This window comes from Microtus pennsylvanicus, chromosome 6 (genome assembly GCF_037038515.1).
Source record: "Microtus pennsylvanicus isolate mMicPen1 chromosome 6, mMicPen1.hap1, whole genome shotgun sequence".
Lineage (NCBI taxonomy): Eukaryota > Metazoa > Chordata > Mammalia > Rodentia > Cricetidae > Microtus > Microtus pennsylvanicus.
This window is the reverse complement of record NC_134584.1, coordinates 97,655,485-97,669,729: the sequence shown is the minus strand read 5'-3', so window position 1 is coordinate 97,669,729 and position 14,245 is coordinate 97,655,485. Positions and strand designations below refer to the sequence as shown.

Sequence of the window (14,245 nt, the reverse complement as noted above, 5' to 3'; positions counted from 1 at the left end):
GAAAGCATCTTCCAGAAGAACCTCATCGAGGCCAGGTTTCACCCTGTTTCTCTTAAATCCAAATGTTTGCTGAGAGATGCCGTGGTAACCATGATGCCACAATGGAACATTCTTCCCAAGGCGCAGAAGAAACTCCATTGCAGAGCTCTCCTGCATAAGGCCACAGTGAGTTCGTTTCTTCGTTAGTAGGAACAGTTCAGGGAAGGACTCGCAGCACCATGCTAAGAGCAAAAGGAACATGGTGACTTAGAACTGTGCACACGGTTTTCTTAGGTCATGATGCACGGTTTGAGGCCAGGATGTGACATGAAGCCGCCACTGGCTTAGAGGCTCAGAGAGTTTTGAGCTCACCTTCCAGGTTCACTGCTTAGTTGTTGTGTGACTTTGGGCCTGTTCCTCGGAGTCTCTGAGTGTCAGTTTCTGAGTCTGTAAAACGGGGATTATGAGAGCGCCTGTATCTAGGGTGGCTATATGAATAAACTGAGCTAAATGCTGAGACTGTCACTAGTGAAGACATCCCAGCAAGACTTGATGTGAGTTCTAATAGGGAGGGTGAGACCCCTGTAAGACACTAATCCCAGGGGAGCGCCCACCAAAACCCTGTCTTTTTTTTTTTCTAGCAGTGTTTTCTGGCTATACAGTTAAAGCAGGGGTTGAATTCCACAAATCAAAAGCCAACCCTCTTTAGAGAACCAAGTCACTATAGCACAGCCAGACCCCAGACCCCAGGCTGCTCTGTGGAGGAAACTGGAGAAAGCAGACTACCGTTTCTCCTTGGGCCAGCTCACAAACCGCAAGCCAAGCATTGGAGCCAGACAGCCGCTTCCCGCCTTTGTCTGCACAGAACCCAGAGCTGGGGATGTGACAGGTCAGTCTGCCTCATCTGGGGACCTTTGGTGGCTTCTTCAATGGGAACCGCCCCCTCCGGGTGTGGGAAGGTGATGGAGTCACGAGTCTTCTGTCTTCCCCAGCTGCCCATGGTGCTCGCTGCGTTTCTCTCTGGGGATGGCAGAGATGAGAGGGTTGGTGCTGGTCCTGCTGCTGTACATGGCCCACTCGTCATCTGCCAGTGAGTGTGCAGGGCATTCCATGGGGTGGGTGGGGTGGGGGCACCATCCTGGAAAATGGAGTGGCCCTTGCTCCCTTCCCAAGGCATTCCGTGAGGTGGGTGGGGTGGGGTGGGGTGGGGGCACCATCCCCGAAACTGGAGTGGCCCTTGCTCCCTTCCCAAGGCATTCCGTGAGGTGGGTGGGGTGGGGTGGGGTGGGGGCACCATCCCCGAAAATGGAGTGGCCCTTGTTCCCTTCCCAAGGCCTTCCGTGGGGTGAGTGGGGTGGAGGCATCACCCTGGAAAATGGAGTGGCCCTTAATGCCCAGAGAGGGACTCACTTGGCAAGAAAGCCAATCCCCAGAATTTTGTCCTGGGTGGCATGTGTGAATGACAGGATCTAGGTCATGCAGGGTCCCAGGGCATGGGTGTGCGTCTGATTCTCAGGGTGTGAGATAGGAAAATAAGTTTTAGGGCACAGAATGGCCTATGGGGCAGAGGGGTCAGTGTGAGAACTACCTCCTACATTCAGCTCAACCCTGCCCACCCCTGGAGTACATTGGGCTCTGTAAACTGTGATCCTGATGAGGACCAGCTAGTACCACAGCAGCAGAGGTCTCTCAGGCTCTCAGGCAGCAGAAGTGGCTGCTATGGTCCCCTCCTCCCTGACCTGTAGGCTGCTCAGGACTAATACGCCCAGCTTGGAAAAAGGCAGATGAACAGGGGACAGATGACTCAAGTAGGCTCTACCTTTGGTGCCTTTGGTTTGATGGGTGAACACACACACACACACTATGCAAAGACCCCACACCTTCTTCAGCCTACTCTTACCTGCCAAGGAGACCAAGAGATGCTCAGAAACACAGACATGACATCTCTCCTACTAAGCCATAGCAGAGACCCAGACCAAACCCTTGGTCTGGACCACATTTTCTCATCGTGGCGTTGGCAGTGGAATGGGGCGCAAGGCAGGAACTCTACTACTGAGCTGCTTCCCCAACACCCAAATAACATTTTGGAAAAAGGAATGCTGTCACATACATGGAGGTTCGTGGCTTGGGGAGGATTGGCTAATATTACAAATCATCAATGTCTCCAGAGAAAAATCAGAGCATGGACAAGGGATGTCATTGTTGCCATTTCTGAAGTAGCCTTAGTTTTGTCCCAGCAGTCTGTATAATTAAGACATGTTCTCACTCCAACTTTATCTAGATAATTCTTCTCTGAGACTCTCTTCCCGGGGATGGAGAAATGGCTCAGTGGTTAAGAGCACTGTTGTTTTCCCAAAGAACCCAGGGTTCAATTCCCAGCACCCACATGGCAGCTCACAACTGTCTGTATCTCCAGTTCCAGGGGATCCGACACCTTTATGCAGACATACATGCAGACAGAACACCAATGCACATAAAACAAAAATAAATAAATCGCTTTGAAAAACAAACAAACAGAACTCTCTTCCCAAGTGATTTGAAGTTGCATCAAGTTGATGATTAGAGCTACCCATCCCGGGCTTTACCTTTCACATCTATTGTAGTGGAAATGAAACTAGAAAAGGTCAAAAGCCAAGAATATACAAATCCGTGCATACATCTGGCCGTCAGGGTGATGCCATCGCAAAGCTGGAAAACTGCACCTCACACTGTGAGAGGAGAGCCGGGAAAGCAAGCAGCAGGGATGTTTTTCCTTAAGGAAAGGCCTAGACAAGAATGCCTAGAGATCCCTTTGCCACCCACTTTTGAATGAAAAATGCCAGACAAGGCCTACCAAGAGGTACTGCGCTAGGCCGAAGTGCCAGTAGCAGGGTCTAGGAACACTTGGAAAGGGTTCAGAGGGAACAAAAGCCCTCTACAGGGTTGTAGAGTCAGCCCCAAGCAAAACAGCCCACAAAACAGGAGTCCCGAGGGCTGGGAAATGGCCGGGCCCCCAGGTGCCACTTAGTGAGACTTTTGTTCCCTCTGCAGTTTGCGGCATCCAGAAAGCCAACATCGAGGACGAGTCCAAGTCCAAGGAGAACCTCGTGAGCAGCACCGAGTTCCCCTGGGTGGTGTCCATACAGGACCAAGAGTACACCCACCTGGCATTCGGCTGCATTCTCAGCGAGTTCTGGATCCTCAGCAGCGCCTCGGCTCTCCAGGACAGGCTAGTGCCCCAGAGGGAGGGCTGGGAGGGTCCGCTGCAGGCCTGGGGACTGGTGGGGCCTACTCACCTCCGGGTGTACTCTCCTGAGTCAAGGTCCTGAGGTCACCAGTGGCTCATGGGACTTTACTGTGAGGACCGAGAAATGGCACCAGTAAAAAGCAAGACGTCATTTGTTGTATCTAGGAAGTCCACTTGGGATTTTGCCGCAACTACAGAGATGCAGATTCTTTAATTCTATCCACCAGGTGTCCTTCCGGGATAAGTTAAGGAAGTCGGCAGGATTCCTTGGGCCTTGTAAATGTTACTGCTACAGACAGAAGGGCACAGAGAAAAGCTGAAGGAAATCAAACATGCCTCTAGATGCTTTTCTCTGGGTGCTCAGAACATGACTCTGTCCTCCAATTGTTCTTGTCTGTGTTCTCCAAATTATATACCATAAGCTCAAATTCGTACAGATAAGAAAGAAAAAATCATAAATATGATTAAAGGAAATATTTGGCAAACATTCCAAAATATTTTCATAAACTATAGAATACTTCACTTCTAGTCCAATAGCCGACCTTAACTTTTGAGGATTGGCAGTCATGGGATAATTTCAACCACTAGGGAAGAAATCCCACACAAAGTTGTTCACTAATTACACAGAAAATGCTAGAATATAAAAGTAAACATCTAAGGGGGATTTTTGGCACAGGCCTGGGAGCCCACTACTTGGAAGGTGAAGGCAGAAGGGTCAAGAATTAAAATTTCTTCATCCTTAGCTATATGTTGAGTTTAAAGCCAGTTGGCTACATGAGACTCTGCCTCAAAAACAAACACAAACAAAACAAAAAACCAGCCAAATAAAAGTGAATTTTCAGTTATCATAGACTAGCATGATAATATAATTTCTTATGCACGCTGCATGTGAAAGAGTATGCTATCCATTGCATAGATGGAGAAAGGATGGAAAGTTTCAGCTTTGTGATGTCATCACCCTGACAGCCAGATGTATTGCACATTCTTGCTTAATTTCTCCTATAGTAGATGTGAAAGACAAAGCCTGTGATGGTTTTGCGTGTGCATGTGTAATGTGCACATGCGTGTGATGTTTATGTGTGCATGTGTTGGGATGACATTGGATATCTTCCCCCATTGCTCTCTACTTTACTGGTGCAGGGTTTTTCACCCGACCCGAAGCTCACTGATTTGGCTGGGTTTTGCCCAGAGTTTCCTATCTCTGCCTCTTGTGTGCTAGAGTAGCAGGCAGGACTCTTAGCTTTTATGTGGATCCTAGGGATCCAAACCCCGGTCCTCATGCTTGCATAGTGAGTACTTTATCCACCGAGCTGTCTCCCCAGCCTGAAAGAATAGTTTAATCAGCTAAAGAAATTATAATGTAAACTCCTGATAGAATATTCTTTAGCTGCTGAATTTTTAAGACTTGCTTTGTGTATTTTTAAATTTATTCTTCTTCTAGTATGCATATAAAATAATAGACTTCCTATGGCATTTTATTTTTTATTAACTATTATTTGTAAAATATATTTTAATCATGTTTTCCCCCTTCCTCCAACTCCTCTCCACCTCTCTACCTACTCAACTTTGTTCTTTCTTTCAAAAACAAAAATCAAAACAAACAAGCAAAAGATCAATAAGATAAAAAAAATGCCAACCAAAACAAAATGAAAACGAAAGTCCACAAAATTATCACTGAGCTGGTTTTGTGTTGGCTAACTACTCCTGGGCATGGGGCCTTTCCTGGAGTGTGGTTGATACACTGATTTCCCCTTTGCCAGCAGGTACCAATTGTTAGGGTTTGGTTAGGGCTGTAAGTCCAGAAGGAAACAAGCCTGCTGACACTCTAACCTTGGATTTTCTGTGTCTACTCCCCCCTCTCTGGGATCCTGGCTGGCTGGAACCTGCACAAGTCTTGTGTGTGATGTCACGGTCTCTGTGACTTCGTATGTGCTCCTGTCCTGTTGTATCTGGAAGACACTGGTTCCTTGGAGTCATCCATTATCTCTGACTCTTACAATCTTGTAGTACAAATAATGAAAACCCAGAGACAGAAATTGGGGTTCAACTCAAAAACCAGAAAAGCAAAGCATCCAAGCCACTAGAGAAGTCTTTCTTCTATCAAGGATGAGCTACCACAGACTAAGCGAACTAAGCCTCTCTTTCCTCTCATTTTATGTTTCCTCTACTACTGGGATTGAAGGTGTAGGCCACTACCACCTGAATTTGTTTCTACATTGATCTTGTGTAGCCCAGGTGGCCTTGAATTCACAGAGATCCTTCTGCCCCTGTCTCCCAAATCCTGGGATTAAAGGTGCATGTCACCTCTCCCTGATCTTTAGTGGCTTAACGTTGCCCTTTTGATCTTTAGGTAAACTTTATTTATTAAAACATAAATAAAATATCACTATTGAATCTTTCTGTCTCCCTCTCCCTCATAGATCCCTGAGCCTTGAGAGGAGGGGGTTAATGAACACACCCCATTTGGGAGTGAGTGTTCCTAAGTCTCTTATTCTCTGCACATTGTCCAGTTGTGGGTCTCTGTCTTAACTCTCACCTACTACAAGAAAAAACTTCTCTGATGTGTTGATCAAGACACATGTTGATCAAGATCTATGAATATGCCATCAAGAGTCATTTTATTGCTATGTTCCTTTAGCAGAATAGTTATACTAGGTTTCCCCCTAGGCCCATGACTTATCTAGTCTCAGGTTCTTGGCCACTTTGTATGGCATGGGAAATAGCTCATGGAATGGGCCTTAAATTCAGCAACCCTAAAGTGGTTGGTTACTCCCATGATATCTGTGCCACTATTGCAGCATTATATTTTGCAGGCAGGTTGCTGTTGTAGGTCAGGGTTTATAACTGGCTGATACTGATGGTTACCTTTTCCCTCCGGAGTCTGCAGAGTGCCTTCCAAAGCCATGAACACTAGTCAGTAAGATTGAAACTTCTAGTCAGGCACCACATCAACTTCTCTGTGATCAATGACATGATGATTTCAGCAACAGGGTCTTACCATTGTGGAGAGAGAGCAACTGACAGCCTTGGCAAATAGTCTGTGACATCAGGGAGATTCCATGGGAACCCTTTGGCCAGTAGACTCAGTAAGATGTAACCCATTCCTGATACCGGAGTACCATAGACGTCTACTTTATGACAGTGTTTTCAAGCATGTGTATCATTATATTTTGCTCAGTCTGCTCTCATTACCTTCTGTTGTTCATGGTCCACCCTTGACCCTCACACTGGTCAGGATTTGTGTGTGTGTGTACAGAGCCTTGACTTTTATTATTTAAAAAACTCCACAGTTATTTCACTTTCTGACTCTGTGCTTGGCCTTTAACCGTTTCACAACAACCTTTTGCTCCTCAATGAGGGAGGGAGTGTGCCTGATCTTCCATGGACATACTCAGTATACATGGAGCCACCATAAGCTCTGCTGGCGTGCTTTATTTTAGACTCGCTCATAGGGACTTCAGGTCTTACAGCACGAGCACCCCAGAGTCTGACAGGGCACAATACCACATGCAGATTTTGGTGCTTTCCTAACTTTCTTGGTTTAAAAGGAAACAATCCTGCGGCCAGGAGTTCAAGACAGCCTAGTTTTGTAAGAGACTGTATTGTGGGAAAGCCTACAATGGTGTGTTAAACACCATTCAGAGTGTGTCTCAACACTGTCTCTATAAGAGCCAGAATTTACATTTTTAAGTAGAAATCCATGTATATTGTTGAATATCCACAAAGAAACAAAGTCAGGTAGGGAAACCATCCCCTCAGTCACTAGATTCTTCCCCTTGTGCCATGGCCTGCCATCATCTTCTTGGATTTTTTTAAATGCATAATGTGTTTGTGGATGTCTATATATCTTTCTATATTGATTCTTATATCTACTAACACGGAATTCTCTCTCCCCTAGTCAGCTTAGGTTTCCATAACACAATACCATAAACTAGATGATTTAGCCCAGAGAGTCCAAGGTTAGAGGGTCAGCAGGTTTGCTGCCTTCTGGATGTATGGGCAGAAGCCTTCTAGGTGTGTGTTCACATGGCTACTTTTCTCTGTGTGAGAGTAAGACAGAAGAGAGACGTGGAAGATTCCTGACATCAACCTCAATCCTACACACACACACACACACACACACACACACACACCCACACACCCCACATATACAATACATATGAAAAGAAGAAAAGTTTTTTTTAAGGGAAGGGGGCACTGGTCCTACTGGATCAGGCTTTAGGTACTTCTACCTCCAAATACAAAAATAAAGGCCTTACTACCAACTGTGGTCCCATTTTTTGAGATTATGGCAAGATATTTCTGTAGAACCCCCTCACTCCCAATTCTTGTCCTATTTATGACTCACATTTCTTGTCCATGGAAGACTCTGTAGGCATCATTCTGCCCCTCCCACCACCACCCTGGTATTAAATATGTCTGAGGCGATTCCAATTTTAAGCAGTATGGCTAAGAATGCTTATCTACCCGGGAGATGCCCGGCTCACCCCTGCGATCCCAGCTTCCGCCATTACCCTCATTCATTTTCATGACTTTCATGGCTTAGACAATGAAGTGTTTGTTCAACCTTAGAAAGAGTTCATCTTCGTTGGACTGGATGTCCAGCTCTGCGGATCCTCCCATCTGTGACCAGCGATCCACTCTCTCTTCTCCCCGCTCTGGTGTGGGTGACAGCCGCATTTACCCCTGCATCCTGGCTCCAGCTGGGTTTCATCAGTGCCAGGACTGACAATAGCCTGGGGTGGGGAGAGTAAGATGAAGCAGGTCTGTACGCTCCTGAGGCGAAGTGCAGATTGTTCCCTCACCAGCTCCACACAGCTGGGCCTGACCTAACTCTTCTCGCCTAGGGAGACTGTGTGTGGGCTCTGGGCTTGAGCCCACGCCTCGATGAAGAAAGTGAAGGACCAGTTGAGGATGCTTCCCAGCATCAACTTCAGGCCTCCACACATGTGCACACGCACGTGCACACACATGCACACCCTGCACACATACAGAAGAAAATGAAAGCAGACACATAAGACAACTCAGCTGACTTCTGTCTCATTGGTCACTGTTCCTGGCCCACTTTCTAAGTCTTTCATTGTTTTCCATTCTCCTCCTGCTGGAAGAGGACTTGCTTTCTTATCTGCCTTTCTGCTGAGAGCCTTCTCACTGGGCTGCTGCTGAGCTCAGCGGCAGCAGGTGTCACCTGCCACTCCCGGTTGTCTTTTGCTGGGTGCACCAGCCCTTGCTCAGATGGCAGAGTGCTGAGTCCTCTTTATGGTTTTAGGGTGTATGCATCTGCCTTACATTCATATTGTTTCTTGGGTGAGTCCCGAGGGGAGAGGTAGAGAACACCCAACTTAATCCCGCCTCTGTAAAGCCATGTCCTCCCCAAACGCACTCACAGAGTATGTGAGGCGAGACGCTGCACCAAGAGACTGGGCAGTGGTGGCGGCAACTTTTAATCCCAGCACTCGGGAGGCAGAGGCATGCGGATCTTTGTGAATCTGAGACCAGCCAGGTATACAAAATGAGTTCCAGGACAGCCAGGACTGTTAAACGGGAAACCCCATCTTGAAAAACAAAAACAAACCAAAACAACAACAACAAAAAAATGATGTTAAGTGCTAAGACAGTGAGTGAGAGTCATGAGTACATATTTTGTATTGAAATGAAATGAATGAATGAAATACATGCCCTGCCAGCCGGGCGGTGGTGGCGCACGCCTTTAATACCAGCACTCGGGAGGCAGAGGCAGGAGGATCTCTGTGAGTTCGAGACCAGCCTGGTCTACAAGAGCTAGCTCCAGGACAGGCTCCAAAACCACAGAGAAACCCTGTCTCGAAAAACAAAAAAACAAAAAAAAAAAAAAAGAAGAAGAAGAAGAAATACATGCCCTGCCAATTCTGAAGCATGTATGGGAAGTCCATATATGGCAGTTCTGTTGAACTTGTTCGTACTGGGTTTCATGGTCTAGGTTGATGAAGATGGCTGACCTGGTCTCTTCCTCAAGAGGGCACTAGCTCTCATTACAGACAGTTGTGAGCAGCCATGTGGTTGTTGGGAATTGAACTCAGAACCTTTGAAAGAGCAGGTAGTACTCTTAATCACTGAGCTATGTTAAAAAAAAACAACAACAACAAAAAACTATTCATACAGAAAAGTCACCCAAGAACATGTGAACAGATGATTTTTGCATGGTAAGATAAATGGTTATCAGAACAGAAGAATCCCCCAAGAGATCGGGCTCACAAGGGAGAACACAAATCTAGAAATTCAGAAGAGATTCCCTGGAGACTGAGTTCAAAGGTTTGAGTAAAAACTGAATTGGAGGCTGGAGAGATGGCTCAGCAGTTAGAGCGCTTCTTGCTGTTCCAGAGAGTCCAAGTTCAGTTCCCAGCACCATCGAGGATCTCACAACCATTACTAACTCCAACTCTAAGGAATCCAATACATTCTGACTCTGGCAGGCACACATGGGACACATTCACACACACATACACATGTGTGTTCACGCATGCACACACACACACACACACACACACACACACACACACACGTTAAAAACAAAGACAAAATACCCAGGGATTGAGTTGGATGAGAATGCCAGGTTGAAAATGAAAAACATAAAAAATGAGGAATGAGGGAAGTGTGAAGCTTCGTCACTGCCTCGACTTCTCAAAGGCCCTTTGCTGTCTGTCTCTCTAGGAAGAAGGTCATTGCTGTTGTCGGTATAGCCAACATGGACCCCAGAAAGGTTGATCACACAGAGTACTCAGTCAGCATCATCATCCCCCATGAGAACTTCATTAACAGCTCCAGGAGCAATGACATAGCCCTCCTGAGGACCGAATCTGCCATACATTTCGATGACATGGTCCAGGCCATCTGCTTCCTGGACAAAAAGCTACAGAAACCACCAACCTTGAGAAACTGCTGGGTGGCAGGATGGAACCCCACATCTGCAGTTAATGCATTCTTTCTCCTAGAGGAGGCTGTGTGTGTGCTGGCAGTGAGGGGGGACTCAGAGGAACTTCTCTGGGGCCTATCCTAATCATTCAGAATGCTTGAGGTTTTATAGTTGATTCTCAGTGGTTGCCTTTCTGGGGTCTTTTCTTGTACCATATTCCACGGGCCATTTTTTTTTTTAGTTCTATATCCAGGAAGTATACAGGCAGCATGCTGCCTAACAAGCACTGGGAGGAGTAAGGGGACTACGGCTGAACACATTCTTACCTAAGCCACCCATTTCCTGCCATTCTCGGACAAGAATGAAACAAGAGAATGTATTATTATTATTATTATTATTATTATTTTGGTGTTTTGAGACAGAGTTTCTCTGTAGCTTTGGAGCCTGTCTTGGAACTAGCTCTTGTAGACCAGGCTGGCCTCAAACTCACAGAGATCCAACTGCCTCTGCCTCCCGAGTGCTGGGATTAAAGGTGTGTACCACCACCTCCCGGCGAAAATGTACATTCTTTAAGTGTGAAGGAGGGGTAAATTGTTCTCTGCCTGCTTACAGATTTCAATTCAAAGCAAAGATAGTTTCCAGTAAAAACTCAGACACGAGTTCTGATTTCTATGGGTAAAAGGGATGTATAGGGACATTTTCTGTTGATTCCTGGTTGGATATGCGAGTTGCTGGTGGGTTGACTCAGGACTGCCTTCTTGTTAGTAATTCTTGGGCTCTCTGTTGCATGGTCCAGACAGGAAATCACATGACAATGAGTATCCTGAGGAGAATCTCCGTGGAAGACATTGACCTGTGTCCTTTACAAAGAGACCAGAATACAGAATGTGCCAGTCACGCAAATAAGGAATACAAAGTTTGCCTGGTAAGAAGACACAGTAGAAGCCAGCTCTTGAAAGTAATCATTGATCATTGGTTGCACCAAGGGGTCTTGGGAGCTCTTCCTTACAGAATGGGGAATGAATGGTAGGGCCAGTGCCGCAGGTCCATGTCTCTGGTAGGAATAACAGTTGACAGAAAGTACTTAAACCCTACAGTGTTGTCACTTGATACCGCTAGTCTGCTGTGTGTCCCCGCCAGCCTCCTGAGCCCACGTGACTCTCAGTATCCAAGCTTTCTCGCCCTCACTCTGGTTCAGCGTGTACTGTATCCCAAGCCATCCTGAGCCACTAACCCTTAGCTTTTGAACTGAATTCTGCTCATGAAATATCTATTGGTGACTTCAGTGTTTGGAAAGCTGCCTCTCGTGGAAATGGGCTCTGGTGTCTGGATCCTGAACACCGCACTTCTCAGGCAGAATGGGACTAACGGGTCCCTCGGGCCCAGTAGAGCTGCTCCTTACTTTTCCCCTTTTAGTTTTTACAACCCTTAGAGGTTCTGTGAGATGTCAAGGGAGAGGACCACTCGGTGAAAGGGGCCCCTCAGTGTGGTAGCTGCCCCTGACACCAGGAGGTAAGACAGAGCTGCCTCGAAGGCCCTGGGTTGGTAGCCTCTGATCCCTTTACTTCAGAGACCAGAAATCACAGCTCTGTCAGGTGGGGAAGAAGTGGGGGCAGGGACAAAAGAAAAAAAAAACCCGAGCTTATTCTGTGCCTGAGGTTAGTAGCAAAACCATTTGATGGGTCATCTGTACCCACAACTGTGTCAGAAACATCAAACTGTGTGTCCTAAATCCCATCCATTTTCCTCCTCGAGCACAAAGATGATCAGCTTGGGGTGGGACCCAGGAAAGGGTGGAGACTATACCCTTCTTCACTATACCCCAAGCAGCCTGAGTGCGTCATGGACAATGGCCGTTCAGCAAACCCAAGTGACCAGCCAGAACTCTAAACAACATTTCAACCCTCTGCCGACTGGCCGAGTGAGGTGACACAGCAGACTACAGAAAAAAAAAGAAAAGAAAAGAAAAGAAAACACAGGGCTGCTGTGCTGCCCTTTCCCTGCGGTGAGCAGCACAGAGTAGCACACACATTGCGTTGCCCAGGAACCTGCGTTCGCCTTCTCACCACCCAGGCATGACAGTGTCTTTGCAGAAAGCACATGCCTCAGCTCTGCCATGCTTTCAGTCACCCCTTCCTCCCCCCTTCACCCTCACCTCTGCTCTACCCGCACGTCCTGAGCAAGGGGAGGTATCCAGGGAGGGGACACGCCAGGCAGGCCATTCCCGGGTCTGCAGATGAGAAGGGGCTGATAAGGTCAACCCTTGCCTCTCTGCTTCTCATCCTTGAATTTGTGCAAACGGTTCGCTGTTATCACTTGCCACACTGCTCGCTCAGTCCAAACAGCAAGAGCAATGTATCGTTGGCCAGCTTGCCTGGCTTTTCCAGTTGAGGGGGCCATACAATCAAGGAGGGTGAATAGTCCTCCCCTATCTCGGACCCAGATGGACCACGGAGGTATGAGTGGAGGTTTGGCGCTTGAAAAGGGGGGGTCTGGGGTGGAATGAATCTTGGGACTTTCTGCATTCCCTCAACTCCATACAGAAAAGTTAGTGCCTTTATAAGCCCTCGAGACAGCCATAGCTAATACTTGACTGAGCGAACCCTGCGTGCCCAGCACCAGCGCTGCGTGTGTCACAGGCGCTAAGGGATCAGGTCACCTGCGCTGGTTCCAAATCCAGCCCGGAGTGCTAAGCCTCTGCCTTCTCTAACCTTGCGTGAGTTAAGGTGTGTGCAGAACGCCTGAGACCCAGGGGACAACTCAGGAAAATGGGAAGGCAGCAGGATGGGCGGGGCTGGTGAGCAGGAGTAACTAGTGGCTGGGTAGTGGGTTAGGAAGCTGTAGACCCAGAACAGCCCCAGATCAGAGTGCTAGCAAAAACCAAGAAGTGAAAAACTAGCCGGGACGTTACAGGCAATCTGGCCAAGGCCACAAATAATTTGCATAATGCAAAGAAAAATTGGACTGGGGAGGTAGCTCAGTTGGTGAGTGCTTGCCTTGAATAAAGCCCTGGCTTCAGGGATTTGATCCCCAGCTCTGCATTAAAAAAAAGCAGTTGTGGTAGCAAGTCTGGACTCCCAGCATGAGGAGGTGGAGTGGAGGGGGGGGGTCAGAGTTCACGGTCATCTGTGAGCAGGTCTCAAACAAGCAAACAGGAAAGAGGGAGAGGAGAGAGGGAGAGAGGAGACACTAGTGTCCCCATGGTGTGGTTGGTGGTGGCTGTCTAAATTTGAAATGGTAGCCTATAATTTGCCCGTTTCCAGAGAGAATCAATACAAATCCTTCTAAAACAGACCTCTGGCGTCTACAGAAAAAGAAGGTTTTCTCAAACCTAAGCCCCCTGTCCTTTATTGCAGGGGGAACCAGGAAGCCCTGTGATGTGCCAAGTGAAGAAGCTGAATCTCTGGGTCCTCAAAGGAATCATGACCTATGGAGGCGACTCGTGCCCTGGCCTGTTTCTGTATACCAGTGTGGAAGACTACAGTGACTGGATCATGGCCCAGGCGAGGAAGGCTGGCCCTTCCCTGTCCTCGCTCCAGTCCTGGGAGAAGTTGCCCCCTGAGTTCCTTTTTGACGAATCAAATATTGCCCTGACAAAGAATGCGTATTCTGTACACAGCCATACTGAACGGCCCCAAACCCACTCCCAAAGACCAAAATTGTCCACTGCGTACGACAAGTCAACAGACAATGGGCAGAACGTCGGGGCAAACGGTCTTCAGGAATCAGGCTGGCCTGCAAAAGTGGCTATTCAACCCATGTACTACGACTACTATGGGGGGGAGGCGGAGGGAGAAGGGGTTGTAGCTGGCCAGAGCAGGCTGTGTTGGCCCCAAGAAAGGATCTTGATGTCCCTCGTGCTTGTTTTCTTGGGCAGCGGTGTCTAGTTAGCAGCTAACCTCCCCACAGACAAGAAGCTCGGAGTGCACGGGGCTAGGCGTCTACGGTACTGTTCTGGAGTCCGCTTTTGATAGGTGCCACTTGGGCGACCACAGGCAGGCCCCACAGCATCACTGGGCTGGCTCTCCCTCCTCTGTCCCACTCCCATATGTGGGAAGGTCACTTCGTTTACGCTTGTGAACTAAACGTGGGCTAACAAGTATCAAACCGTTAGAGTGCCCTGTGGTTCTTTCAGTGTTATGGCTCCA

At 47.7% G+C, this 14,245-nt stretch overlaps 1 protein-coding gene across 2 annotated transcripts; it reads left to right on the top strand.

The window, feature by feature from the left end:
- The first annotated feature begins 1,005 nt into the window (after positions 1–1,005).
- Prss54 (serine protease 54) lies at positions 1,006–14,181 on the top strand. Of its 2 annotated transcripts, none has more exons than XM_075977923.1 (5): positions 1,006–1,069; positions 3,010–3,187; positions 9,896–10,154; positions 10,894–11,022; positions 13,454–14,181. In XM_075977923.1, the coding sequence occupies exons 1-5, from the start codon at positions 1,006–1,008 to the stop codon at positions 13,982–13,984; spliced, it is 1,161 nt and encodes a 386-aa protein (XP_075834038.1). In that variant the 3' UTR covers positions 13,985–14,181. The 2 variants fall into 2 exon arrangements, with proteins under 2 accessions (XP_075834038.1, XP_075834040.1); XM_075977925.1 differs by having other exon boundaries at positions 3,010–3,191; positions 9,900–10,154.
- Positions 14,182–14,245: the final 64 nt, after the last annotated feature.

What these genes read in the sequence shown, in the direction of transcription:
- Prss54 (XM_075977923.1), top strand. Translation starts at nt 1,006, where the DNA reads ATGGCAGAGATGAGAGGGTTGGTGCTGGTCCTGCTGCTGTACATGGCC. An exon ending in GATGGAACCCCACATCTGCA is followed by an intron (nt 10,155 to 10,893) that starts GTTAATGCATTC and finishes TGCATGGTCCAG; the next exon opens with ACAGGAAATCACATGACAAT. An exon ending in AGGAATACAAAGTTTGCCTG is followed by an intron (nt 11,023 to 13,453) that starts GTAAGAAGACAC and finishes CCTTTATTGCAG; the next exon opens with GGGGAACCAGGAAGCCCTGT.